We start from the raw sequence: 26,598 nt of genomic DNA, 5'->3' as shown, positions 1-26,598 counted from the left end.
ATCTTCGGGTTAGGCTCTAACATCACGTCCTTCACCTGGTTCATCTAGCGCACCTAGATGAGATGTAAGATGCAAGTGCATGAATATGAAGAATGGTAATAAGAGATGCATCACATGAGAGTGTTCAAGACAAACACAAGATTAGCAAGACATAGGCACCTAGAGTTATTTAACTAACATTACACAACCTATTATAGAGGGATAGCAAGCATATTAGGCATAGCCTAGCCGTGTGCGCCCACAGCTATAGCGACAGCTGCTCCGGCGACGGCGCTACAATGACCGTGGTGGTAGGGAAGGGGGCGTAGGAGGGGCGGCGTGTGGCGGTGGAGGTGTAGCGACACTTGGCTAGGGCAGAGAAGGCCCAGAGTGGCATAGCCATGGCAATGGCGAGCTCGGCCTGGCCGTCAATGGCGGCGGAGTTCTGGCGCACGCGTGCAGCGCAGAGGGCAAGGGCAAGCGAGTGAGGGAGGAGTGGGAAGCGTCGGAGAGTGGTTCAGCCTCCCATCACATGAGGAGAGAGCAAGGGCATGCAGCAAGGAGGTGTGGGCATGCTCAGGCATGGATGCCACATCCTAGACACGTGTCGCCCATTGGGGCATTTTACCGAGTACATGGCGGGCAGCGACGTGGGTAAGGTGGGCACCATTTTTGGGCTAGATACAGGCTGATTTGGACCTTGGGCCCAAAAGCAAAGTTGTATCCCACCTAAGGATCTACAAAACTCATTAAGGGTTCCTTGCCATTAGAGCTCTCCATTAGTGCCTAATTAAGCCTGAAGTTGATAGTGTCAGTGACTAATCGAGGATTAAGCCTTTCTCTGTTTGAGCTCAAATTACTTGGTCAAAACATGGTCAAATTGATTCTAACTTTTTGTATGTCCTTCTCTGAAACATATATTCCAACTTTTATATTTGGCTCAACTTGAGTTTCTTAACAAAAATCCGAGAACGCAAAACACCAATGTCAATGACGATGAATTCCGGACTTAGAATTATTTAGAGCCTAGAAACAACAACGGATTCCATCTTAGGCCTTTGTTTGAGCCACTTAGGAGGTGAATCAGGTCTTGGTCCAAAAATAAAGTTTGTTGTAATCCACTCAAACTTCAACTTTTATTAAAGGTCAAACTTCATATCTGGTACAGAAACCATTTCTTCATCTTGGTCAATGCAGCACCTCATTAAACCCTAGAATTAGGGTTTTCGACCAATTGAGGCATTTTCTTCACATTTGCTCAACATGAACCCTTCATGACTTTTGTTGTAGAGTTCAATTAGAGTAATTTGGGAATCATAGCAAGGTTTGTTCGACAACTCATATTCCTAATTACTTAATAAAGCTATTCAATCTAGGTTATAACTTATCATTCATGTGACTTCTTGATTCCAAACTTCATGAAGCTTTTCCACTGGTCAAGATGGATGCATGTTGATGTAATGTACATGAAACAAGCGTGTTTAACATTACTCATGCCTAACCTTAACTAGGGTTCACATGTAAGCAAAGGTGTGTTGTCCAAGTTCAGGTTGGGACTCAATTTCATAGGTTGGACCTCAACACCTTCATCACCACTTACTAGTTTGAACTAGAGCTCTTGATTACCACTTGTCATGTTTGAGCTCAAGTCCACTACTTAACTTGTGACTAACACCCGGGGTGTTACAGCCCTCCCCCCTTATGGGAATCTCGCCTCGAGATTCAATGCGAAAGAATTTTAAGGGAAGAGAAGCATGTCATCCATTTTCCAACATCAGTGATAGCATTAGGCTACTTAACTTAGGAGTATCAGAGTGGTTAATTTGGTCAAGACATCTTTCTGATATTTGCTCTTCGTAGTAAATTTTGTCTGAAGAATTTCTTTCATTGACTTCCATGAAGCATGGTTACTTTGGGAGGAATCCAAGATAGCACAACACTTTGTTCTCGGGATACATAGAGTACTGTAGAGCATAAACTAATTACCCATAATATCTATTTCCCTAGTGAATATGGCATGAACCATGTGAACTTTGCACTAGACTGCAAGCTTCTGAAAGCTACTCATTACAATGGTTCCACGTTCATTCACAAAGTTCAAAAAGCAGTCCTCTACCAAAGTAGCTTGAGTACAACCTTTCATAAGGGAGGAGATCATAGACGGGGTAAACATCCTCTGAGGCTATGAGAAACCGAGTAATCAACATACAATTTCTATGTCGGTCGTAACTGTTCAATCACTCAAATGCCAACCGATGGAAAACTACACTAGGTTCCATGTGTGCAGTTCTCCTTCTATAATGATAACACTTTATTATCTGATTTCATTGAGTGAGCGGTGAATGTGATAGCTGACTCTATTGACTCAGCATTTTCGATGCTCATTATTTGAGGGAATCCTCGTATCCAAGCGGCAACAGTTATCTGGGTTGAATCTAAGGCAACCTCTTGGGTAAAAACACATAGAAGGTACCAAGGACAAGTCTACCTTGGAAATCATTAATGAAGAAGGATGATAACGTGGTCTGGAGGATAACAAAGGTTGCAAGTATTCACTAACTAGAGAAACAGTACACTACCAAGATCGAGTACAATTTTCCTTCATGGTGTTGTTGCACAATAAGTTGGGTTGACCTGCACTATAGCACAACTAGCTTTGTTGGACTACTTTTGACATTGAGGCTTCTTTCTAATGTCAATCAACAACTCACAATCATAATCTGAAATATGTTGTTTGGCACTTTTCAAATTATTTTCGACTCGTAATGGCACAAATTGACTTATAGAACACCTTGACTGCTCAAGCATTGTTGATATGAGAGGGCAAAAGAAAGCTACAAAGGGGTGCAAGGAGTCTTCTCTAGGGCATCTAAAGTATTAACAATCATCACATTGCCAACATGACCTGAACTACAACACAACCTACTAATATGAGGGATGCTAGTAGACAGCAAAGAAATCATAGATTCTGTACTTCTCGGTAATCAGTTCATATCCTACAAACTGCTGCTCCATAGTGTACAAAGTTTGGTAGGCATTTAGATCCAAGAGTCCTTTAACTACTGACCAAAATTTAGCTCAAACTGACACCGTTTGACTATCCAAACAAATCATCTACCAAAATTGTTTTGTTCTGAAATTTTTTGACCGAATTATCAAAACATCTCTCAAAACCGATGCTTTACTCAACAAATCCTCAAACTGACATAAGACATCGAAGTACCCTAAGTAAGGAATGAGCTTGCTAAGTTTTATGACAATCCAGCCATGTTTGAGCATCTAGCACCGACTTAAGGATAACCGATTTAGTGCCATGAAATCTTGACAGATTTTCTGCTCTTCTTTTCCTTTGATTTATACATTGGGAAGTGTGTTCATAGTATTTAACTCTTTTTATGACAGCGGTAGCTTTCTCACTAAGGAGAGAGACTCGTGTTTGTCCTTACATTCCTCTTAGGAAACAACTTCAATCGTTTATTTAGGCACCGGCTGAACGATGCACAAGCATTGGACTGGTGGGCTGTTTTTGCAGGGCACAATGCATACTTCACGTGGAGGGTCAGTCCTACAAGACAAGGGACCGTTGCTAACTATCCTCCTATGCTTCATCCAATAGGGTCCTGAACAAATCCTTTGATAGCACCACATACATAACGATGCTGACCGAAACTAGGGACGTGCTTTCTCTAGCTCTTTACTTAGCTGATACAACATATTGTACTATCTATGTGGTTGTTCAAGATGGAAATTGACTTGATGGCACAGGGTTTGGAGAAGAAAGCAGGACTTGCATTGCTGACTAGCTTTGCTGTTTCTTCGCTTAGCATTGTCCTGTGAGACATAGCCTTTGGAGCTACCAAGGAGTTATTACCTAGCTGTAACTTAAGTTTCCTATTGGTAACTAATTAATTATCTCTCAACATTTAAAAGATCCAAAACTTCCTTTTTGTTAGCAATAATTGTATTTGATGTGCAAACAGACAGTCACCATGGAAGTCAGTAGAAAATGGGTGACACCGAAGGAGGTTGATTTTTGTTTGCATGATCCTTATGTACCTAAAGATTGAGAACTTGGACAGGAAGCTCATGAGTACCAGGTGACCTATTATAGCACATAATATCTCCATCCATTGTCACTCGACTGATAACTTATCCAATGTTACATGTTGTGTACCTTTCTAATCCAACAAGAATGACATAAGTTGCTCATTAGATGTCCGACGTCATTACAGAGATAGTCAAGTAGAGTCACTTGTCTACCACCTCTTGCACTCTACCAATGTTCATGTCGGTGACCTATTCTTCAAAGGTTATCCTCTTTTCAACTTTAGAAAGAATCTCTACTCCTTTTGGTCTGATATAAGGATCTTCCGATTAGATATGGAGAGATGACCAAGGAAGAGCTCACGTGAAAATAACACATTGGTGCAGTTCTACAATGGATCATGACTAGGAACCTCGATACCAGCACGTGCCGAGCAGCACAACCTTGTGTGCGCACCCACAGAGGCTCTTGGTTTTGTCGCGGCACCGTAGTTGCTACTCATAACACCATTACTGATCACACACCCAAAGTGAAATTTCAAGTTGCACAGATTGGGTCATATGAACAAGCACTATGCGCAGGAGGGATAGCAAGCAAAGGTACTCACAGGGTCTGGAGTCAATGAGGAGGCGATCTGAAGATCAAAACACATCACAAGAGAACAATGCTTAATTGCCGAAGACAACTGAGCAGGGGACTCTTGCTTAATTTCCATATACGCCTTGTGTCCACCAGAGTGATTACCAAGTAAAGATTAACATGAGATTTGATCTTGCCGAGCAGCAAAATGAGATCAAGACTAATAAATGTCTAGAGACTTGAAAGAGTTTAAGACAAAACAAATGAGGTTCAAGGGACAGAGTCAATGCACTGACTAGGGATTCAGTTGATAAAGCAACAAAATGATTTACAAGGAAAAGACTCCAAAGTAGGGTAGATAGCGATTAGCGTTGCACCAGATTATCTGTAGGAGAAGGAGCAATGAGGTCCAACAAGGATTTTTGAGTAGGGTCCTCCCACACAGGAGCAAGACAACCGCAACACATGCAAGCATTCAAGGGAACTAAGCTTGGGCTTAAGGTCACACAAAGGCATAGATATAGGTCTTCGTAGCTCAACGTTCAAGCACTAGTGTTTACACCAGAATTTGGGAAAAGGATTGTAGGAACTTGAAAGCTCCCAAGATCATGTCATCAAGGAATTAATTGCATAAAGGTCGATATCAGCTGATTCGATTGCAACACTAGAATCGGCTCTCTTCAGATTGTGCCAGCAGATAACCATAATAGCTACAACCGACACCAGGAAAAAATATGTTGGACTCTACAAAAAAGGAAAGATTAGGGTCCAAGTTATCTTAAAATAGGAATGTTTTCTCTTAGGCTAAAAATTATAATGAGTCGTGCTTAAGTAGGATTCATATGTAGGTTTCAGGTATAAATATTGGACCCCGGCTATTGTAAAGGACACACAATCAATCAAATACAAGTTACTTACTTTATCGGCTCTAGCCACCCTTAGGAGTAGGAGTAGAGTAGATCTCAGTGAGTTCTTCCGCAAGCAAGGCTGCATCAGTCTAGTCGACCTCTGGCTTGTCTATAAGTACCGTCATGGCTTATACTTCTATTCGTACGACTGCATCGATCCGGTCGACCTCTACTGTGACTCTGGTATAAGCTAGTTATTGATTCTTGTCTAATTCAAGTATGGCTACATCGATCTGGTCGACCATGACTACTCAAACTAGATTAAGGTCAAGTTATTGGCTCTATTTAAGGGTGGCATCCTTCGGGTAGATTCATTAAGTTACCGATCTTACTGATGTTTTTCATCATTATTAGTTTACAGCAACATCAATTCGCCCGGTCGAGATAGAATTAGATCGGCCTCATATCCTTTAGATCCATCGTTCATTTTGTTACAACATGATGTTATCTACCTTGAACGATGGTTTATGCTTTATCGGCTATTTTTACTTCGATCTTGATCACGCATAGTATGCGGTTGAGGCCTGAATAATCTTGAAGAGGTTTCCTGGCTAGTTGAATTTGGTTTATAGTTCACCATTATGGCTATAACGATCCAGTCGATCCCTACTAATGGCAGTGTAGATTGGGGGATGCTAGTTAGTAGATCTATTCTTGGTTAGGTGTGACCTTAGCTGTTTGCTATGCTTGCATCGGCTAAATAACCAATCGCCTATGTGTTAACACCTACGGTGTGCATCCATGATTCTGTTAAGCGTAAATAGATCTGTGTGCTTTGAGGGGTTGATTCATCATCATTTTCACGGTTGCATCGATCCGATCAAACTGCACTATTAGGGATAGCGGGTTGAGTCTAAGGAGTCCATAGGTTTGTTCGTGTGAAATAGTCGATTGTTCACATGTTGTAGTCCTTTTCACCTAAATCAGCTATTTTAGCCGATTCATTCGAGCCTTCACGTATAGCATGTCTTTCAGAAAGCCTGCCGAAGTACGGATGTGTTTGTGAATTCTTCGGTGTTAGTTTGTTACTATCATCATAGTTGCCATTGATCTAGTTGAACCTCACTATTGGTGGTAACAGATTAGATTCAGAGTGTTTGTAGATCCGTTCGTATCAGATAGTTGATTCATTCATGTGCTATATCTTTTCCTGATTAGATTCATCGGCTTAATGATTTACACTAGCAATATATGTCTAGCTGATGATCTTATTTATATATATATGTGTACTGTACCTATCAATACTCCCTCTGTATATCTTTTAGAGGTCGTTTTGGACAGGTTTACGCATACCAAGGTGTGTTTAATTTGGGTCTAATCTTCCATGTTTGCCCTTATTAAATAGGGTGTTGAGTAGGATCCTAATAGAAATCTCTCTCCGATGGATTGGTTAGTGTAGTCTGTGTTAATGCTGCGGTCCTAAGGTCGATTCCCTGGGCTGCATGTTTTTTTTTTTTTTTTTGCTTCGCTGCCTTTTTTGCATGGTTTTGCATGGCACTGCAGCTTTTTTCCGTTTCGCGCGTTGCTGGCTGCCGCGGATGGAGGGCGCGGGTAGCTTTTCCCTTTCGCGCTGTGCTGGCTGCCGCAATTTTAGCTTCACTGCCTTTTTTGCATGGCGCTGTTGCTTTTTTCTTCCGTTTCGTGCGTTGCTGGCTGCCGCGGGTAGCTTTTTCCGTTTCGCGTTGTGCTTGCTGCCGTGGATGGAGGGAGCATTCCGAGCGGGAGAGGGCACGCTCCATTTTTTCACCATCGTTTTGCATGCCTATAAATACCGTACAAACAGGTCTCAACAGTGCACCTCAACCAAATCAAAATGGCAGGGATAGATCTCAAGTTGTACCACCAAGGGATGAAGATCACGGTAAAGTAGCACTTGCCTATCTCATTTTTTTGTTCAATCAGTTTGAACTTCAACGTGTACTGCTAGTGTTTTTCTTACTACTACGCAGCATTAGTCGTAATCCATTTTATTTTTGTTGATAGATTTCGATTTGAACTTGCCACTTGACGAGTTTGGCGCGGTTGATTTTGATTTCATTCAAAACATTAGTGGTAAGTTAAACTTCACTCATTTGGATTTTGAATAAATGTTTGGCTCGGCTGGTTGGGACTGAATGTTTTTTTTTCCGTTAGAACATGTTGCTAAAGAAAACCACCGAAGAAAAGAAATGTCACAAGATCTGAGAAAACAAGTTTATCAAGCTTTGTTGGCTAGAAGCAAGAATGGGAAACTTGGCAACAAAGATACTAAAATTGTTGCCGATCAATTTGACCTTCACATTCGGTCAGTTCAGCGTTTATGGAAGCCAGGTAAAACACAACTTGCAAACTCTATTCTGGTTGTGGTTTGTAGTGTAACATCCCGCCCCAGGACTTAACAGGATTAATAGGATACTCATACCAGCAAGTTGTAACTTCTTTTCCGGAAGCCCATCTCTAAAGAACTCTAAGGTTAAGCGTGCTTGGTCTAGAGCAATTTCAGGATGGGTGACCGACCGGGAAATCCTTCTCGGGTGCGCATGAGTGAGGACAAAGTGCGCAGAAAAGACTTGTGTGGGTCTGTGAGGGCAGTCTATGTTCTAGAAAAGTTGCCAGATGTAAATGGGCTTGGCCTTGTAGAGGCGAGACATTACAGAATGGTATCAGAGCCGACTCTCGTGGTTTCACGGGCGCGTGTGTCGCAATTGCGTAGGCATGGTGCACATGGCTGGTGTGGACCCAGAGTGGTCACCCAGCATGGCAAATGCGCTGGCACTGGACACATGGACGTGGCCAAGAGGAGACATTCCTAGCTTGGGATTGACCAACGAGGACGTCGGTCTTTTAAGGGGGTGAGGATGTAACATCCTGACCCAGGGCTTAACAGGATTAATAGGATACTCATATCAACAAGTTGTAACTTTTTTTCCGGAAGCCCATCTCTAAAGAACTCTAAGGTTAAGCGTGCTTGGTCTAGAGCAATTTCAGGATGGGTGACCGATCGGGAAATCCTTCCCGGGTGCGCATGAGTGAGGACAAAGTGCGCAGAAAAGACTTGTGTGGGTCTGTGAGGGCAGTCTATGTCCTAGAAAAGTTGCCAGATGTAAGCGGGCTTGGCCTTGTAGAGGCGAGACGTTACATGTAGTCTAAAGAAGGGTAGAGTTGGGCGTAAGGCAATCCCTATTGATTTGGAAGCATTGCGCAACATCCCTCTAAAGGAAAGAATGACTATAGAGGATGTGTGTACCAAACTTAACATGAGCAAATGGAAGATTCAAAAGTATTTGAAGAAAGGTTTGCTTAGGCGCTACTCTAGTAGCATCAAACCATATCTCACAGAAGCTAACAAGAATTCAAGATTAAAGTGGTGTGTTGACATGATTAATAGAGAATTGCTTGATGATCCAAGGTTTAAGGATTTGTTTGACATTGTGTTCATTGATGAAAAATGGTTCTACCTCTCTCAAAAATCTAAAAAATATTATTTGCTACCCGAAGAAGATGATCCCCATCAGACTTGCAAGAACAAGAATTACATCCCTAGACTCATGTTCTTATGTGTTGTTGCTCGACCAAGGTTTAGGGATGGGAATTGTATTTTTGATGGTAGGATTGGATGTTTTCCACTTGTTACTTATGAACTGGCTATGAGAGGTAATAGGAGAACCGGCCGTGTCCGAGGAGACTTGGTTATGAAGCCCATAACTTCGATCACAAGAGACATGATTAGAGATTTCATGATCAACCAAGTGTTGCCTGCCATTCGAGCCAAATGGCCAAGAGAAGATGTGGGCAAACCAATCTTCATTCAACAGGATAATGCACCTTCCCATTTAAAATTGGATGATCCTGTTTTTTGTGAGGCTTCTAAGCAAGAAGGATTCGATATTCGCCTAATTTGTCAACCACGTAATTCTCCAGATTTCAACATCCTTGATTTGGGTTTTTTCTGAGCTATTCAAGCAATTCAATACAAGAAGAATACAAAAACAGTAGAAGCTCTAGTCCCAGCAGTGCAAGAGGTAATTTGATCAAATTGTTCACACATGTTTAATTGTTTTTGCAATAATAAATTTGCTCATTCGTGGACACTTTTGTAGGCATTCATGGAGTACTCGGTACACAAAGCAAACCGAATGTTTCTAACACTGCATGATGGAAGCTATGAAGGTGAAAGGATGCAACAAGTTCAAGATTCCTCACATGCAAAAAGAAACATTAGAAAGAGAAGATCGTCTGCCAACTAGTATCCCTTGTGAACCATCTTTGCTACATGATGCTGAGGCTACACTTGCTGCATCAAACAATTAGAATGATGTTAGTTATCCTTGATTGCTATAGACATCCTTGTAACAATTATTAAGAACTATCTTACCGATGCTTTGGCTTGTTCCTTCACCACAGCGAGCTCACGCTCGCGCTTCTCATCGAGCATCTTGAGCACTTGTGGAGGTATCATGAGAGTGTTGCCATCCATCATGACATTATCGAGATTGGGAATGAAAAGCTCACAGTCAAATTCATCAAGGCCGTGAATCATGGCGCTGAGTCTATATTCCATGTGGACGAGATCGCAGCGAGGGCATGGCCATCTCCGTGAGTGCACACGAGTCCATGCTTGGCGGTCCTCATGAATGAGATGATAGCGAGCGCATACCTCCTACAACTCCGACGTCATCTGTGACTCTGGCTCCATGTCCGAGACTAGCACGAGCTCCATGTCCGAGACCGGCGCCAGCTCCATCTCTGAGGACTCCGACGCGAGCTCCATCTCCATGTTTGAGCAGGCATGGCAGCGAGGCGAGCGGGCGTGGCAATGAGGTGAGCATGGCGGCGAGGTGAGCAAGCCCGGCGGTGAGGCGAGTAGGCGCGGCTGCGAGGTGAGCGAGCGAGATGCTGAGGGCCGCAGCGCTAATGAGGGTCAAAACGGATTTGGAAACCGAGGGTCGTGGCGTGAACCGAGGGTCACGGCATGCATTAACTCGAAACAAATTTGGAAACCGATGAGTCGAGGGCAAAGCTGTCTCCTTTGGCCAGCGTGAGCACGAACGACTTGTATTGTGCAACTCGAACGAACGCCTAGAATGACCTCTAAAACATATACGGAGGGAGTATGAAATTAATCGCTACCCATAAGCTTTACAGTCCATAACAACCGATTTCTATGCGAATCGGCTATTCAGTCGCTCTTACCGTATGGCTTCTCCTGAAGCGGCACACTTGGAACTGTCTGGGCACAAACCGTCATGTTCTAACTTAAATTACTGATAAACTTTTTCTCCTTGTCAATTGCAGGGTCAAATTAACTGGCATGTCTCAGGAGGAGTATGCAGGATCGATCATCCCTACGTTGAAGCCAGGTGGATCTCTAGCTCCATTGAGCAGACTCTTCCGGCTTGCTTGTGTGCTCGGCACAAGACGAATTTCATGCCTACACATGTTCTAGCATGCCTGGTGGGACACCACAATCATCATGGCGGCTTATAACAACAACGCCATCCTTATGGTACCTTATGAAGACCTACCTGATGGAGATAAAGATGTCATTAGTAAAGCTATAGAAGAATTTCAGAACAAGTGCTTGTTGTCCTACACCAAGACATGTGACAATACAATTATTTAGAAATATCCACTACCAAGAGTTCTGTTGCCTAGGCAGACAGATGCAGAGGAAGCAGAAGACATGCGTTTCTTCATGGAAGCTATAAACAAATCTGTTCATGATGCCATATCAAACCATAATGAAATCTTCTTGAACACATTCCACAACACCATGAAAGAGGTGTTTCATGGGTTTCTAGTTGATTAGGTTGGACCGACTTATTACAACATTCCACATCCATCGACTCAAGGGACTAATCAAGCTAGTACTAGCCATCAAGAAGCAGCACTAGCTAGTAATAATGATGTCTAGGTAGTTCAGAGCTCATTTGAGCAAGTTCAAGGTGCTACTACAAATCAGATACAATATAATCCTAGATCGTCAGTGCAGCATGTGCAACAGCCGGTGGGGCAAGGTCAGAACTAGATGATTAATTTTGGCACATCAGGCCACATACCATTGTTGGTTCAAAAAATAGCACCATCAATTCAAAGGATTCATAGAGATATAGATCCTAATGTCTATAACCAGAGACTTCAAGCAGCAAACCAGTGGAGGACCCAACATATAGAGATTCCACAAGGGTATCATTATGGCACAGATTACAATACCCTTCACATGATTCTGAATCTAGGGTACCAAGGTACCCAAAATTTTAATCCACAAATGGGTCAGCAAGTACAGAGAAATCCAAATTCAAATGCTGATGAATTATTGCTGAGAGTAACCAAGATGATGAAGAATCAATTCGGTTTGAAGCCGAAAGGGACCAAGAGATTTGATTGAAACTGACATGATGCTTAAGGACTTTGGGGGTAATGCGTCTAAGACCTGGGGGCAATGAACATCAAACTAATAATCAGGAGTAAGACTCTGCTCACCACATTCTTCGTCATCGATGGAAAAGGGTCATATAGTTTACTCGTTGGTCGTGACTGGATTCATGTAAACTATTATGTGCCATCGACCATGCATTAGTGTTTGATTCAATAGCATGGAGATGATGTTGAGCTGGTTCATGTTGATGAATCTATGAGTGTCGCAACAGCCGATCTAGTCTTTTGGGAACTAGGAGAATTTGAATGCTTTTCTAGAAAGATATGGGAAGGAGGCTTCATTAGAATCAATAATGAAAGCCAACAGCTGATCCAAGCAGTCGGCTTTGAAAATTTGTCTTAATGGATAATCCAATAGATGGTACAGATGGCAAACTAGGACATGGCTTCACGGCGGCCGATGAATTAGAAGAGGTAGATATTGGTTCTGGAGACAGACCTAGGCTGATGTATGTAAGTGCCAAGTTGGATCCTGAGTATAAGCGAGAGTTAGTTGACTTATTAAAAGAATTTAAAGACTGTTTTGCTTGGGAATACTATGAGATGCTTGGACTGGACCGATCGATTATTGAACATCAATTGCCAATCAAACCTGGATATCGACCATTTAAACAAGCTCTGAGGAGGTTCAACCCAAACATACTTGATGATATCCAAAAGGAGACTAAAAGGTTACTGGAAGCAAAGTTTATCCGACTATGCCGATATGTAGAGTGGATATCAAATGTTGTCCCTGTGTATAAGAAAAATGGAAAATTAAGAGTTTGCATCGATTTCAGAGATCTGAACAAGGCTACACCCATGGATGGTTATCCGATGCCAATAGCCAATATGTTGGTAGACGCAGCAGCCGAGCACAAAGTTATTAGCTTCATGGATGGCAATGCAGGATATAATCAATTTTTCATGACTGAGGAAGACATAGCAAAGACCACTTTCTGGTGCCCTGGTGCAATCGGTTTATTTGAGTGGGTTGTGACGACATTTGGTCTGAAGAATGTCAGTGCAACTTATCAGAGGGCAATGAATTATATTTGAAATCTACATTGATGATGTGATGATAAAATCCAAGGGGTACAAGGAGCATCAAGCTAATTTGTAGGAGACTCTGGAATGCATGAGAAAACATGGTCTAAAGATGAATCCTAATAAGTGTGCTTTTGGAGTGTCAGCTGGACAATTCTTGGGTTTCATGGTCCACGAGAGAGGGATCGAAGTTGGTCAAAAAAGCATGAAAGCAATTAATGAGGCAGTTCCCTCGACTACTAAAACAGAGTTACAATCTTTGCTTGATAAGATTAATTTTATCAGAAGATTCATTTCAAATTTGTCAGAAAGAGTTCTGTCGTTTTCTCCCTTGTTGAAGTTGAAAAATGATCAAGAATTTAATTGGGGTGATATACAACAAAAGGCATTTGAGGAGATAAAAGAATATATGAAATATCCACCTGTGCTGGTCCCTCCTCAGCAAGGTAAGCCTTTTAAGTTGTACATATCGGTTGATGACAAAACAATTGGATCGACCTTGATGCAAGAGTTTGAAGGAAAAGAGCGAGTTATTTTCTATCTGAGTAGAAGGCTCCTAGATCTAGAGACAAGATATTCTCCCACCGAAAAGTTATACTTGTGCTGATATTTCTCTTGCACTAAGCTGCGACACTACTTATTATCGGCCAAATGTATGGTTGTTTCCAAGGTTGATGTGATTAAGCACATGTTATCAATGCCAATACTAAATGGGAGAGTGGGAAAGTGGATTCTCGCATTATCGGAATTTGACTTGAAGTACGAACCGGCTAAAGTAGTCAAAGGACAAGTAATGGCCGATTTTGTCACCCAGCATCATAAGCCAAATGTTGATTATGTAGAGCTAGTACCGTGGACGTTATTCTTTGATGGATCATCTTGCAAGCAAGGTGGTGGCATTGGTATTGTTATTATTTTGCCTTAGGGGGCAAGTTTTGAGTTTGCTCCTCCAACTGAACCAATGATTACCAACAACCAAGCGGAATATGAGGCTATTCTTAAAGGACTTCAGCTTCTTCATGAAGCAATTGAAATATTTAGAGATTCACAGTTAATTGGAATATGAGTGCAAAGAAGATACTTTGAGAGGATACTATGATGAGTGCCAAAAATTGCTCAAGGAATTTCTTCATATCTCTTTTCAACATATTCCAAGAGCACAGAATCAAGAGGCTAATCATTTAGCTCCAACTGCATCAGGTTATCTAGTGTTTCAAGAAGTCTTGAATAGTGAAACCTCAAATGATGATTGGAGAGTTAAAATAGCCAATTACCTTAGGAATCCATCATAGAAAGTTGCCAGAAAGGTAAGATATAAATCGACTAAGTATGTGTTTCTGGATGATCAACTATATTACAAAATAGTCGATGGGGTGTTGCTCAAATGCTTAAATCAAGAGGAAGCTAAGGTGTTGATGGGCGAAGTGCATGAAGGGATATGTGGGGCTCATCAATCGGCTTATAAGATAAAGTGGAGTATTCATAGAACTAGATATTTTTGGCCAACAATATTAGAAGACTGTTTTAAATATTATAAGGGGTGCTAAGATTGTCAACATTTTGGTAATGTCCAGAAATCGCCTGCATCGGCCATGAATCCGATAATCAAACCATGGCCATTTTGAGGTTAGGGAATTGATTTAATTGGCCAAATTTTTCTGTCCTCGAGTAAAGGACATAAGTTCATATTGGTAGCAACGGATTACTTCACTATGTGGGTTGAGGCAATTCCTTTGAAGATGGTAACCTCAAAGAACATGGTTGATTTTGTCAAAGAGCATATTGTGTATCATTTTGGTATTCCTCAAACTATCACTACCGATCAAGGGACAATGTTCACATCAGCAGAGTTCGAAGATTTTGCTGCTAGTATGGGAATCAAGCTACTAAATTCTTTTCCTTACTATGCTCAGGCTAATGGCTAGGCAGAGGTGTCCAATCAGATTATGATTAAGCTGATCAAGAAAAAGATTGAGGAGCAGCCAAGGAAGTGGCATTCAACGCTTAATGAGGCACTATGAGCATATAGAATGGCCTATCATGGATCGATTAAAACATCACCCTATGAACTTGTGTATGGCCATAATGCAGTCCTTCCTTGGGAAGTTCAGGCTGGATCAAGGCATGTTACATTGTAAAATGATTTGTCAGCCAAAGTCTATAAGAATCTTATGATAGATGACTTAGACGACTTGAGTTGCCATCGGCTGTGTGCTCTTGAGAATATCAAAGCCAATAAACCAAGGGTTGCAAAATATTACAGTAAAAAGGTCAAGAGCAAGCAATTTTCTGAATGTGACTTGGTCTGGAAAGTGAAATTGTCGATCGGGGTCAAAAGGCAGCAAGTACGACAAATGGTCACCTATTTGGGAAGGACTTTATTAGATTAAACGTTATGCGTTTGGCAATGCTTATATTTTGGAAATGCTAAGAGGAGAGGAAGAATTTGGCAGAGCAATCAATGAGAAATATCTAAAGAATTATTGTCCTAGCGTTTGGATCAATACTTGACAACTGATTTGTTCGGTCGTCGGCTCTAATAGCCGATACCAGAAGGGTATCGCCTCTAGTACAAAAAATTAACCTGAAAAGGTAGAAGACGGTATGATATGTATCACCTATAAGAGCAAAGCAAACATGGATAGATTGATGCATGGGATATGAAGTACGAAGTAAAAGAAAAATCACTTAAAACGAAGGAATTGTTTGCTGATATCATCTACTACAAGCTACAGGCTGGAAAACACTTTGTTTATTATATCACCAGCCAGAGAAGTAAGGGCTATAGAGTTGGCAGCGCCAAAGAAATCCTCAACCAAGCGCTCATGATCCCCAGGGTGTGCCGTGGCTGGAAAACCGTGGGGAAGAAGCCGAATCTCATGGCCAAAACGGGCTTGCATAGCAGCCAACGCCATGGCAGCACCATGACAAACGCCATGCAAAGTGACCTCCCTGACACGGTTCGGGATGTCGTGCAGGCGAACCACTGGGACGGCCCCTCTGGCATTGATGAATCCCACCGGGTACTCCGTAGCCGGGATCATGACCGCTGAGCTGACAAATCTAAAAAGATTCAAAGGGGAGATGATTAGGATCTTGAGGATAAAATTGAGAGGAGAGAAAAGTTATGATGGACATCTCACCCGTGATTCTAGCCTCAGCCTTGGCCAACCTATCCTCCACCGAATCAACCTCAGGAGGCGATCGACATCGAACCATGGTTAGAGCCAATTCTGTGAGGGAGAGACAGTCGGCAAGATTCTAGCCATGCCTATCGATGGAGGCGAGTAGGTCGTCATTGTCGATCTGCCTCCTCGGATAGCAGGGGAGCTGGTGGCGAGCTATTGATGAAGGGAACCTTGAAGGCTAAATGGAGTCGGCCCTATGCCCCGTGGTAGTGAGGGGATCATGAGTTGCACCCTCCTGGTGACAAAGGCTCTAGCATGATGACACAGCTCCGTTGAGGGCCTCCTCAGCAAACCTCTTGCTATTCTCCATGATCTCACACCTATGGGAAAGCAGAAATAGCACTAAAGACACAAAAGGTTTGAGATGAAGGGGGTTGTTTTTTGATCCACAGTCGTGGGCCGTATATATAGCCCGGTAAGGTGAGAAGATAGATTTCGCCGGGGTTATGGAATTAAAGTCAGATATAGAAACAGATCGACACTCTAGAAATTCAAGGGACGGATAGTGAAGAGATAACAGATTCAGACTTATTGCTTCCCATAAATACAAAATATCGTGGGACAGATATGAAAAGTTTACATTGACCAGTGATCAACCCACCAAGGCTTCTTTGGATTGAAGGGAGTCTGGATCCCCGCAAGGTCGAAGGTCATCATGAACCGAGTCACATCAGCCCATTGATAAAATTATGCTAAGAGAAGGGGAAAGGCCGCCTGCTTAAACAGATGTCCAACTGATTTCTCGGTGATTGGTAAACTGTGGGAAAGAAGTATGTGGCTTTCCCAATGGGCATTTGATGGAGTGAACAAGGGAAAGGTGTCCACACATTTTAGCCCTTGTAAACACTAGAACAGCTCTGCAAGCATAAAGAGAAGACTCAGGTGATATCACAAGAATTCTTCTAACCGCAGTTGCTGATCCTCTTGCTCGACAAGGCACTAAGATGAGCGACACAATCACCCTATGCACAAGAATTCTTCTAAGCACTCAAGATCTTCATGGCAAAAAGATAGACCATGGAGGGTCCGGCGGAGTCAGAGGCACTCGAGGAAGCAGATAGAAGAGAAACATAGCTGAATTGTTCAAGGGCTAGCAACCATGTTTACAGGCTCAGGCTCCTAAGAGAGAACTTAATTGGAGACAACATCCATGAGATTATCAAAACTTGGACACTGTTCCAGGATAGTGCTCTTCAACACTCGTATGCTAACCGAGGAGAAAAGGGGTGATAGCTATGACACTACCTAGATAACGAGCATCCACACGTCTAAAGAACTAATGTGAAGATAACTTGAAAGGAAGAACCTAACATTATATTTAAAAGAAAAGTATGTGTAGGCTTCTAACAAGGTGTCACTACCAGTTTTAGTTTTCAAAGGGATGAAGTTTTTGCTAACTACTAATTTGTCATCTATTTCCTTTGGAAGCAAACATACAAGGCAAAGCTCATCACACACTATCTTCAAGCACAGCTATTCAAGTGGCATGGAACAAGGCATTTTGCCTAGCTTCACCCAAGGAAGATAGTAACATCACATTAATCACAAGTTACTCAGTATTAGAACAAAGTGAGGGAAGCATATTTATGCACAAGCACCATCATGATGCATGACCGTCCTATTTGTCCTCACAAAATTGCCAGCCTAAGGCGACAATCACGTTCTATGTCGGTGGCACAACATGTACTCTCTCGATATATAGCTAGTCATCAGCTACATTCAATCTACGCATTCGTGGTTAGTGTACCTACAGAAGGATTTCATTACATCCCAACCCCACAATTATATTTGCAGAAATGAAAGTCTAGGCTCTAGGTTGCAAGCTAAATACTTCCATATATATATACCCATATATATATATACTTCTGTATCAATGCTACCCTAAAGTAAATACGTCTATACATACATATAGAATATGCATATATAGCCATACCAAAGCTAACCCACAATTAAATACTTCTGTATATATATGAGATAGATATACTTAAGTATCAAAACTATCTCTTCCCTTTGACCGCACGCTCATATCTTGTGGCCATGCCACTCACCATCTTACTTGGGCATAGAGGTATATTGATCCATACATTACCACTCAAATGAATGGCATCCATACAATAGCACGCCGTATGGACGATGAAATAAAAATTGCAAGAAAGTAAAACCCCATAGTTAGTGTTAGTTTACTTATTGCCACCTAAATGTCCTTAATTGGGCTAAACTAGAGGTTGTTGCTAGCATAGTTTTGCAAATAAGTTTTGACAAATTTGCCTGTAGCCAAAGTTTTAGTCAAAATAGGCTTTTTAAAACCAAAACTTGGCTTTTAAAACTATGTATATGACAGTATTATGCTTAATCTTGCTCTGATGCTAGGTATGACAGAACCGCCCAATTTATACAAGATCAAGTACGGCTGTTCCCACTAACTTGTTAACATGCGTATACTTTTACTTATATAAACCCGGTAGTCCGCCGAGTGTCATGAAGGATCTCGGTAAATCAACATCACAACCAAGATCGTATGATTAAGCAAATACACATCACATACACAGAGTTGCAGTGGGAATAATATTACAAATGGGTTCACAAATGATAATACAAGTTTGGGTTTCAAAACCGATTAATGAAAATAACATAGCTTTCAAATGATTAAAAATAATATAAGTTCCAAATACATTGCTAGCATAAGTGACATCCTCTGATAAAAGCATATAGATGAGAAATAAATATAGAGTCACTGAGCCCAACGGCGGTTAGCCACCATCTTCAGCAGGTCAAGAACTTCACCTGCAACATGGTGGGATAAACCCTGAGTACTCAAATGTACTTAGCTAGACTTACCCGTCATAAACCAGAAATAAAGTGACTCCAAGGAGTATGCAAGGCTTTATAGGTGGAGCTAGCTTGACAAAATTTTGCATAAAAGACACTATTTGAGCTATATATTTTATAATTCGGTAACCAAGTTAATTATAGCTATCCATCTCTAGAATAGCAACTAACTTGTGCCAAACATGTGGAATATCATTTAGTAACATGTAATAGAAACCATAGCCGGTGTAACATTTCCATATTCATCATAACTATCAAATTCCATCAATTAATGCTACGTTGCCGCTACTCAGTCAAGTTCTCATTATCTGGGAGAGACAACGACTCAAATCAATTCCACCCTAGCTGGGGAGTTATTCCTAACACAAACCCAGACATATCTATGCCAAGGTAGTCTTAGGTTACCTTTGGTACAACTCAGGAACCAACTTTGTGGGTCCGATCAGTGCCGCACCCTCAAATATTCTACTAGTCTACCAGGAAGATCAGGCCTGGCTTGCCCTTGGAGTCATGCCACTGGCTCCCTGCACATCCTTACTGCCTTCAGTGTGCACACTTTCACTTATCGGGTCCCGGCCTGAGTTGAGCTACTTGGCTTCGCGGTCAGAACGAGTTATCTAGATTACTAAGTGCTAGGCATGCATTCAACATGACATGAGGACGTGCAGCGAATTGGTCCTTAACCGATAGAGATGGGGATAAATAGGCTCCAAGACCTCGATGCCTTGTTGCTTCTCTATCACAATCCCGCTCGGTCTCCTTTTATTTATCAACACATGGTTATTTCCACGATAGCAAATATAGCCAACCGTGCTTTAGTATCCACCTATATCCCGTAGGTGATAGGAAATCACCTGACTTATATTGATATAAGCATTGCTAAGCATACATTCGATCCTAGACCTACATAGGGTTCAAGGTATATTTCTGGACAATGTAGTTCTATGCATCAAGTGGTTCCAATCAACTCCTATAACCTAATGCATCAAACAAAAAGAACTCAAGTGATAATTGTAAAAACATAGGAGGCTTAGAATGCTCCAGGGCTTGCCTAGGATCCAACACTAGGTTAGTGTTTGTTAGATGACAATCGCTTGGCAAGCATCTCCTGTTTAGGCATGTAGTCCAGGGGTCCTTCCATCTTCGGGATAGGTCCACCAACACCAACTTCGGGTTAGGCTCCAACATCACGTCCTTCACCTGGTTCATCTAGCACACCTAGATGAGATGTAAGATGCAAGTGCATGAATATGAAGAATGGTAATAAGAGATGCATCACATGAGAGTGTTCAAGACAAACACAAGATTATGCAAGACATAGACACCTAGAGTTATTTAACTAACATCACACAACCTATTATAGAAGGATAGCAAGCATATTAGACATGGAACACAAGTGAACTTAAGTTTAGATATTATACACATGCATCGATCAAGAACTAACCAAACATGTTTAGCCAAAACAAGAGCAAGCTAAAGCAATCACCTAGCACATATACAGAAAACGAGATAGCAGTACAGCAGCCAATTGTTTCAACTATAACCAGAGTTACAAACATTCCATAAATGTGACCTTGGAGTTTCTGGAAATCTTAGGAAATTGTATACAACTTTGTTATTCATACCAAAAGCTAATTCATAGGTTAACATGATCAATTATGCCAATATCTCAGGTCTGTACCGATAAGGATAGACAACTGACATTAACTTCAGAAATGTATAACTGGAGTCCTAATCATCCAACAAGCATGATCCTTAACTTTATAGAAATCTTATTAAGTTATCTACAACTTTATTATTATCATCTTTAGGTGATTCAACAGCTATTTAGCCTTAAACACACAAAGGAACAATTCTGTCCAAAACATGGATAGAATCAGACATGCAACTTTAGAAAGCAGTAAGTTGAGTTATATCTTTCACAACAAGGTGGTTCTAGACTTTTTAGAAATCTTAGTAAACCATGCACAACTTTTTTTATAAACACCACAAGCTAATTCCTAAGTTAACCATGTCAATCAACGATGGCCCAATCAGCGATGCAAGCCTCCATTCTGGCCGAGAGGTCCATCACTTTGGCGATGGCGAGTCCTTCTCTTTCACATTCATAGGCGGTGGAGATGTTGGCATGCAGGGAGAGGACACCCTGCTCTATTGGAATCTTCAACACCAGATAGACATAATGGGTCACGACCATGAACTTGGTGAGAGCTAGTTGGCCAAGGATGGTGTGGTAGGTGGTGTCAAAGTCTGCCACAAAGAAATTCATGTACTCAGTACAGAAGTGGTCGATACTGCCAAATTGGACTGGCAAGGTGATCTGCCCCAAAGGTTGGGACGCTCTACTAGGTATAATACCCCAGAATGGAGAATCAACAAGAACAAGATTGTCCTTTGTGAGTCCTAACTCTGTTAGGGCTCTAGCAAAGAGGACGTTGAGGGCACTCCCGCCATCAATGAGGATGTTGCGGATGGTTGGATCCAGCATGAGTGGGAAACGCCCAGGGTATGGGATATCTACCCACTGGTTGGCCCTACTAGATGTGATAGGATGCTCCAACCAGTCTAGATATTTGGCATCAGCGACCATGTCGTACTTGGTGATCGAGATGACCTGTCGAGCGGTGAGCCTCTACTGGCGTTTGCTCTCGGAGGCAGCGCATCCTCCAAAGATTGTGGCGACCGTCTTGTTGGCATCTTGGAAAGCAAGTTGTGCATCCTTAGGATGCTCCTCCTCCTTGCTGTCATCAGACTCATCATCCTTGCATGTCTGTCATTTTTGCTGTTCATCGTGGAAAGCTTTGGCCATGCCACAACATTGACGCATGGTGTGCTTGCTATTCTTGTGAATTGGGCACGGACCGTCAAGGAGCTTTTTGTAGGTAGCATTAAAATTGCGCTTAGCGTGTGGCTACTCTACGTTGTTGATGAAGTTTTCTGATCAGCGGTGATGTGGCTATGCAGTCCTCGATCCCTCTGGCCGATCATTATGCCAGCGTTCGCAATCATCATAACGCCTGTCGTGATCTTCATAACGTCGTTCTTCGCGGTGATCATCATCATGACATGGGTGGCGATGCAAGTGGCAAGCATGAGCAACATCATCCTTGAACTACCAATCAGCTTCTTCAGAATCTATGTATGAGTTTGCAACCTTTAGGAGTTCACCGATGGTCTAGTGCCTCTTGCGGTAAAGTTTGGAGCGTAGCTCCTGATGGTGATGGAGTCCTCTGGTGAAAGCGGAGATGGCCTCGCTGTCCTGGATGTTGGGGATGTAGTTCCTTGTTTCGAAGAAACACCTGATGTAGCTTCGTAGAGGTACCCTAGAGGTCTGATTGAGCTTCTCTAGATCATATTTCATACTAGGCTACTGGCACATTGCCATGTAATTCTCAATGAAGATTTTCTTAAGATTATCCCAAGATTTGATGGAGTCCTCCCTTAAGCCCATAAGCTAATTATTGGCAGATTTGGAGAGCATGATAGGCAAATAATTTGCCATTACATCGCTATTTCCCCCGGTGGCACATACGGCGATCTTGTAGAGCTGCATCCACTACTCGGGATTAGCCTTGCAATCGTGGGGATCAACCCCAAAGATCTTGAAACATGTAGGCCACTATATATCTTGTAGCCTTGCTGTGAAGGGGCGAGGTCCCATTGGCTCGATAGCAGGGAGTGGTCGGAGGTCGATAGGGTCGTTGTGTTGGTCGTTGTACTCCTATCGGCGTTGGAGTTCTGCCTGATGTCGCTGGGCATGATTGTTCTTGATGCGACTGCAAACATCGAGATTGGCATTAATGTGATCATGGGCATCACCATGTAGGGGTTGATTAACCTCCTGGTTGGCATTACGAGCTAGTCAGCCATGTTGATTTCATAGTCCTTGTGATCTAGGATTGATGGCGACATTGCCCCTAGACCCCCCTTGGACGATCTAGCCGCTATGGTAATGACTCCCCCCATCACGGCAAAAACTATGGGGGTTACGACTGTGTGCGGTCACTATCGAATAAGATAGAGCTAGGTTCTAGATGTCATTGATTTGAACCTAAGCTGCTTTAAGCAGCGCTTGAATCTTGAGTACCGTCGGCATTGGCAGGAGTTGAGCCAACTCATGGGTGGCCATAGCTAGATTGGCACTCGGCATCTGCTCCACTTGTGGGATGTCCACCATGAGGAACTCCTATTGGAGATTACGAGCAAGAGGAGGCGGGTCACCTCTAGCAGCTTGGATGGCATCGCCTACTTCTTCATTGCGATGCCATTAGTGATCGGTGTTCTTGGTTTCATGTTCACGGTGCTGGACACTGGTCTCTCCATCGATAGCAACGATATCATGGCTAACCATGAAGAGCTCTCTCCCAAAGCCTAGAGGGAAAGGTGGGCAGGTGCTGGTAGAGCCCTTGAAGTATGGCTTGAGGCTTTCCTCTAGGATTGTATGGAGCATGTCATCTAGAAGATCTATTCAGATTTGCACCATGTTTATCATCGGTGTAGGATGGTTGGCCTCAAGGAAGTCAATCTGATATAGGTCATTGATGTGGCTACGCTTGGCATGGTCGATGAAAAGATGGTGCATGGCATCCTGACAGATCAGATCTGCACCCACTAGCTCAAAAGGATAGGTCCTCGGCATGCTCTTCATTAGGGCAGGGAGTGGTCAACATTTAATGGTACGCCCTTCTAGAGTTGTTGTGATCACCAAATCTTCATCTTGCCACCTCGGACGATGTGCATGAGCATTGCGCTCGGCATAGTGGCATGTTGACCTTGGAGTGCAGGAGGTTTGTCGCTCACTCTAGATCGATCTAAGACCAAATCCATTAGGAGCTAACATTCCGCTAAGCAGTTAGTGACCCGATCGATAGCTTTGATCAGATTGTCAGTGTTGATGGATCTCCTAACCCAGCGGTGAGGCATCAGGATTGGAGATGTCATTATAGATGTTGGCACGATCAACGTAGGGTAATCCTGCGCCGCCTCCATGATTTCCCATTGTCATCGAGGCTGATGACCCAAGTCATGGATCTGACCATGAAGATCTAGCCTAGCTTGGGAAAAGGCCATGGAGCTCAGGAAAGTGACCATCTGGTTGGCCCTAGAATCAACAAGCACACCCCCTACCTGGCACACCACTGTCGATGAAATCTGGTCGGCAGTCTACTGAGGGTTATACCCATGGTAGTAGATGATCAGTGGAGGTACGCATAAGAGGAACCGGATGGTGACACAAGGCGCAAAGACAACGATTTTGACTGGTTCGGGCCATCTGATCGACGTAATACCCTATGTCTTGTGTCTTTGTTGGACTATATTGAATATCATATGATTTTGAGGGGGGTCCCTACCTACCTTATGTAGTTTGTGGGGTAGGGTTAGAAGTCAGTTAGATCTAGATCTATTCGGCTATATGGTAAGTATTTACAAGGAATACAATATCTATCATATCCGAATAGATCCTTCTCCATCTTCAAGATTCTTTCCTGAAACTATGTGATGCATGCCGATCGGTGTCTTCTGTCACACGCCTTCTCCTTATAGGATGGCCCTACCCTAGTGGTGTGGCCCATGTCGACTGCCATGGGTACCTAGGGTTATATCCCCCATAGGAACCATAAGGCTCTCCTCTTTAAAATGACTAGTAAGCTATAGAGAGCACTACCGACTAGGGTATTCTCTCATACATACATACCAGTACACATCACATCACCTCCTCTGATCCCTACAAATTGGTGGCGTGTAGAGCGAGCAATGGGGCACTGGTCATCCGACAAGTATTCCACCAACTATAAAGACGAGGACGGCGAGGAGGTGAATCAACTGACACCGAGCCCCAAGCGCGAGGAGGAGCCCACTGAAGATGACGGGGAGCCCGCCGATGACAACGAGGAGGAGACGCCATAGGCAGCAGAGGTGGAGGAGGAGGAGGTGCCAGTAGAGGAGGTGGACAACATCTCTGAGACCATTCTACCAAGGTTTGGACCCATGCCGCCCCAACAAGAAGCGCAGGCCCAACCCTCCATCCCCCAACATGATCATGGAGGACAAGGATGACTCCTCGTCGGAGTAGGACAATGAGGAGGGCAGGGGCAACGGTGATGGCGGGGGCAACGGTGTTGATCAGTAGGTGTAGTTAATTAGTATAGTAGCAGTAGTTCTAGTACTAACTACTAGTAGTACAATGGCAGGTGCGTTCTAGTGCACTTTTGGTCTATTTCGAATGGCCTCATATACCCAGATAAATATTAGGAATTAGGAATCAATATAATGGTGGTTTTAACTATTTTTGAGTGCTTTTCATGTATTTTGGAATGTGCTTTTGATGAGGGCGCACAGGTAATGGCTTGCTTTGAACAGTGAACATCATTGCGACGAAATGAACAAACTAATATAAACACTGAACAAACACTAAATAAACAAGCATACTGCCAATTATAGATTGAGATACATCAGCATTATCAACATCCTGATACATACCACAATTAACTAAGTTCACACCATCACCTAACTCATCTTGTTGTCCTTCTGCTTCTGCACCATTTTTTGCATGTTCGGCCCATGGCAAAACAAGGGGGCGGATTGTCCTTTGGTTGTTGATTTTGCATGTCCAAGATAAAAGAGCTGGTCAGACACCTAATATATGGTCTAGACTCGTCTAATACAACATGGTCGGACTATGCTTTGGTGGCATAAAAGATTAGGCACCTATTCCTAGATTGGTTTTGCAGAGCTAGGCATGGCTACATGCATAATAAGAGGAAAGCAGTGCGACTAGAAAGATAACATAACATCAAACCTATATATATATATATATGGAGTACAATAATGATATGAGTTCAGACTACATAACCATGCCTTCATCGACCATAATAAGAGGAGAAATGTGCCACACTACTCAAAGTCATACAACTACTACATAAACATACTAGTTCTAACTATAGATGATTAACATGACTTTGTACTAGTAATGAGCTCCAGACAGCATACTCCTCCTAACTACAAATGTTTACATCACTTGATACTACTAATTAATTCAATGAGCGGTGCCACCGCATAGCTCTAAGCAAGTCATGCAACAAGGGTACCAACAGGCATGATCAAAATCCAACGCCTGCAAGGTAAACCTACCTAGGTTGAAACCAGCAAACCTCTCTGCCACGTCAAACTAAAGGATCACTTCACCCACCCCCGTTGTGGGGCGTCGGGAGCCAATCCGGTGACGGTGAGCTCGACCACGACGGTGCCATCGACGACGACGAGGTGGACCGCACCGGGAGCGACAGAGGCAAGCGAACCATAGGTGCCGGTGGCATCAATGTCATCATTGTGGGCGATGGGGAGACCAATGCCAGCCTAGGAGACAGCATGCGGGACCATGATGGGGCCTATGACAACGACGAGGTGACCACACTGGGGGCGGTGGTAGCGAGGGAACCAATGGCATGTGGGAGCACGATGGGTACCAGTAGTCAATAAGGGTACGAGCAGGCATCGAAGTGGGGTGGGCCAGCACATTGGAGGAAGCATGGACTAGAGCCTAGCCATGGTTCCTCGTGGAGGACCTAGAGCGCTTCATGGGGACGACCTTCATGGGAATCGATGGAGAGGCAGAGGTGGGGACTTT

General features: G+C 43.0%; 1 protein-coding gene across 1 annotated transcript; it reads right to left on the bottom strand.

Annotated features, from left to right (window-relative positions):
- Positions 1–20,985: 20,985 nt before the first annotated feature.
- On the bottom strand, positions 20,986–21,561 carry LOC136544037 (uncharacterized). The gene has a single exon (XM_066536323.1). It carries the CDS (start codon positions 21,559–21,561, stop codon positions 20,986–20,988), a length of 576 nt encoding a protein of 191 aa, XP_066392420.1.
- Between the last annotated feature and the right edge of the window lie 5,037 nt (positions 21,562–26,598).

This window comes from Miscanthus floridulus, chromosome 3, assembly GCF_019320115.1.
Source record: "Miscanthus floridulus cultivar M001 chromosome 3, ASM1932011v1, whole genome shotgun sequence".
Classification (NCBI taxonomy): domain Eukaryota; kingdom Viridiplantae; phylum Streptophyta; class Magnoliopsida; order Poales; family Poaceae; genus Miscanthus; species Miscanthus floridulus.
Note: the sequence above shows the minus strand (reverse complement) of the source record. Positions and strands in the feature narration are given on the sequence as shown.

Bases quoted from the DNA above. Each gene is read 5' to 3' on its own strand.
- LOC136544037 (XM_066536323.1), bottom strand. From the start codon at position 21,561: ATGGTCGCTGATGCCAAATATCTAGACTGGTTGGAGCATCCTATCACA.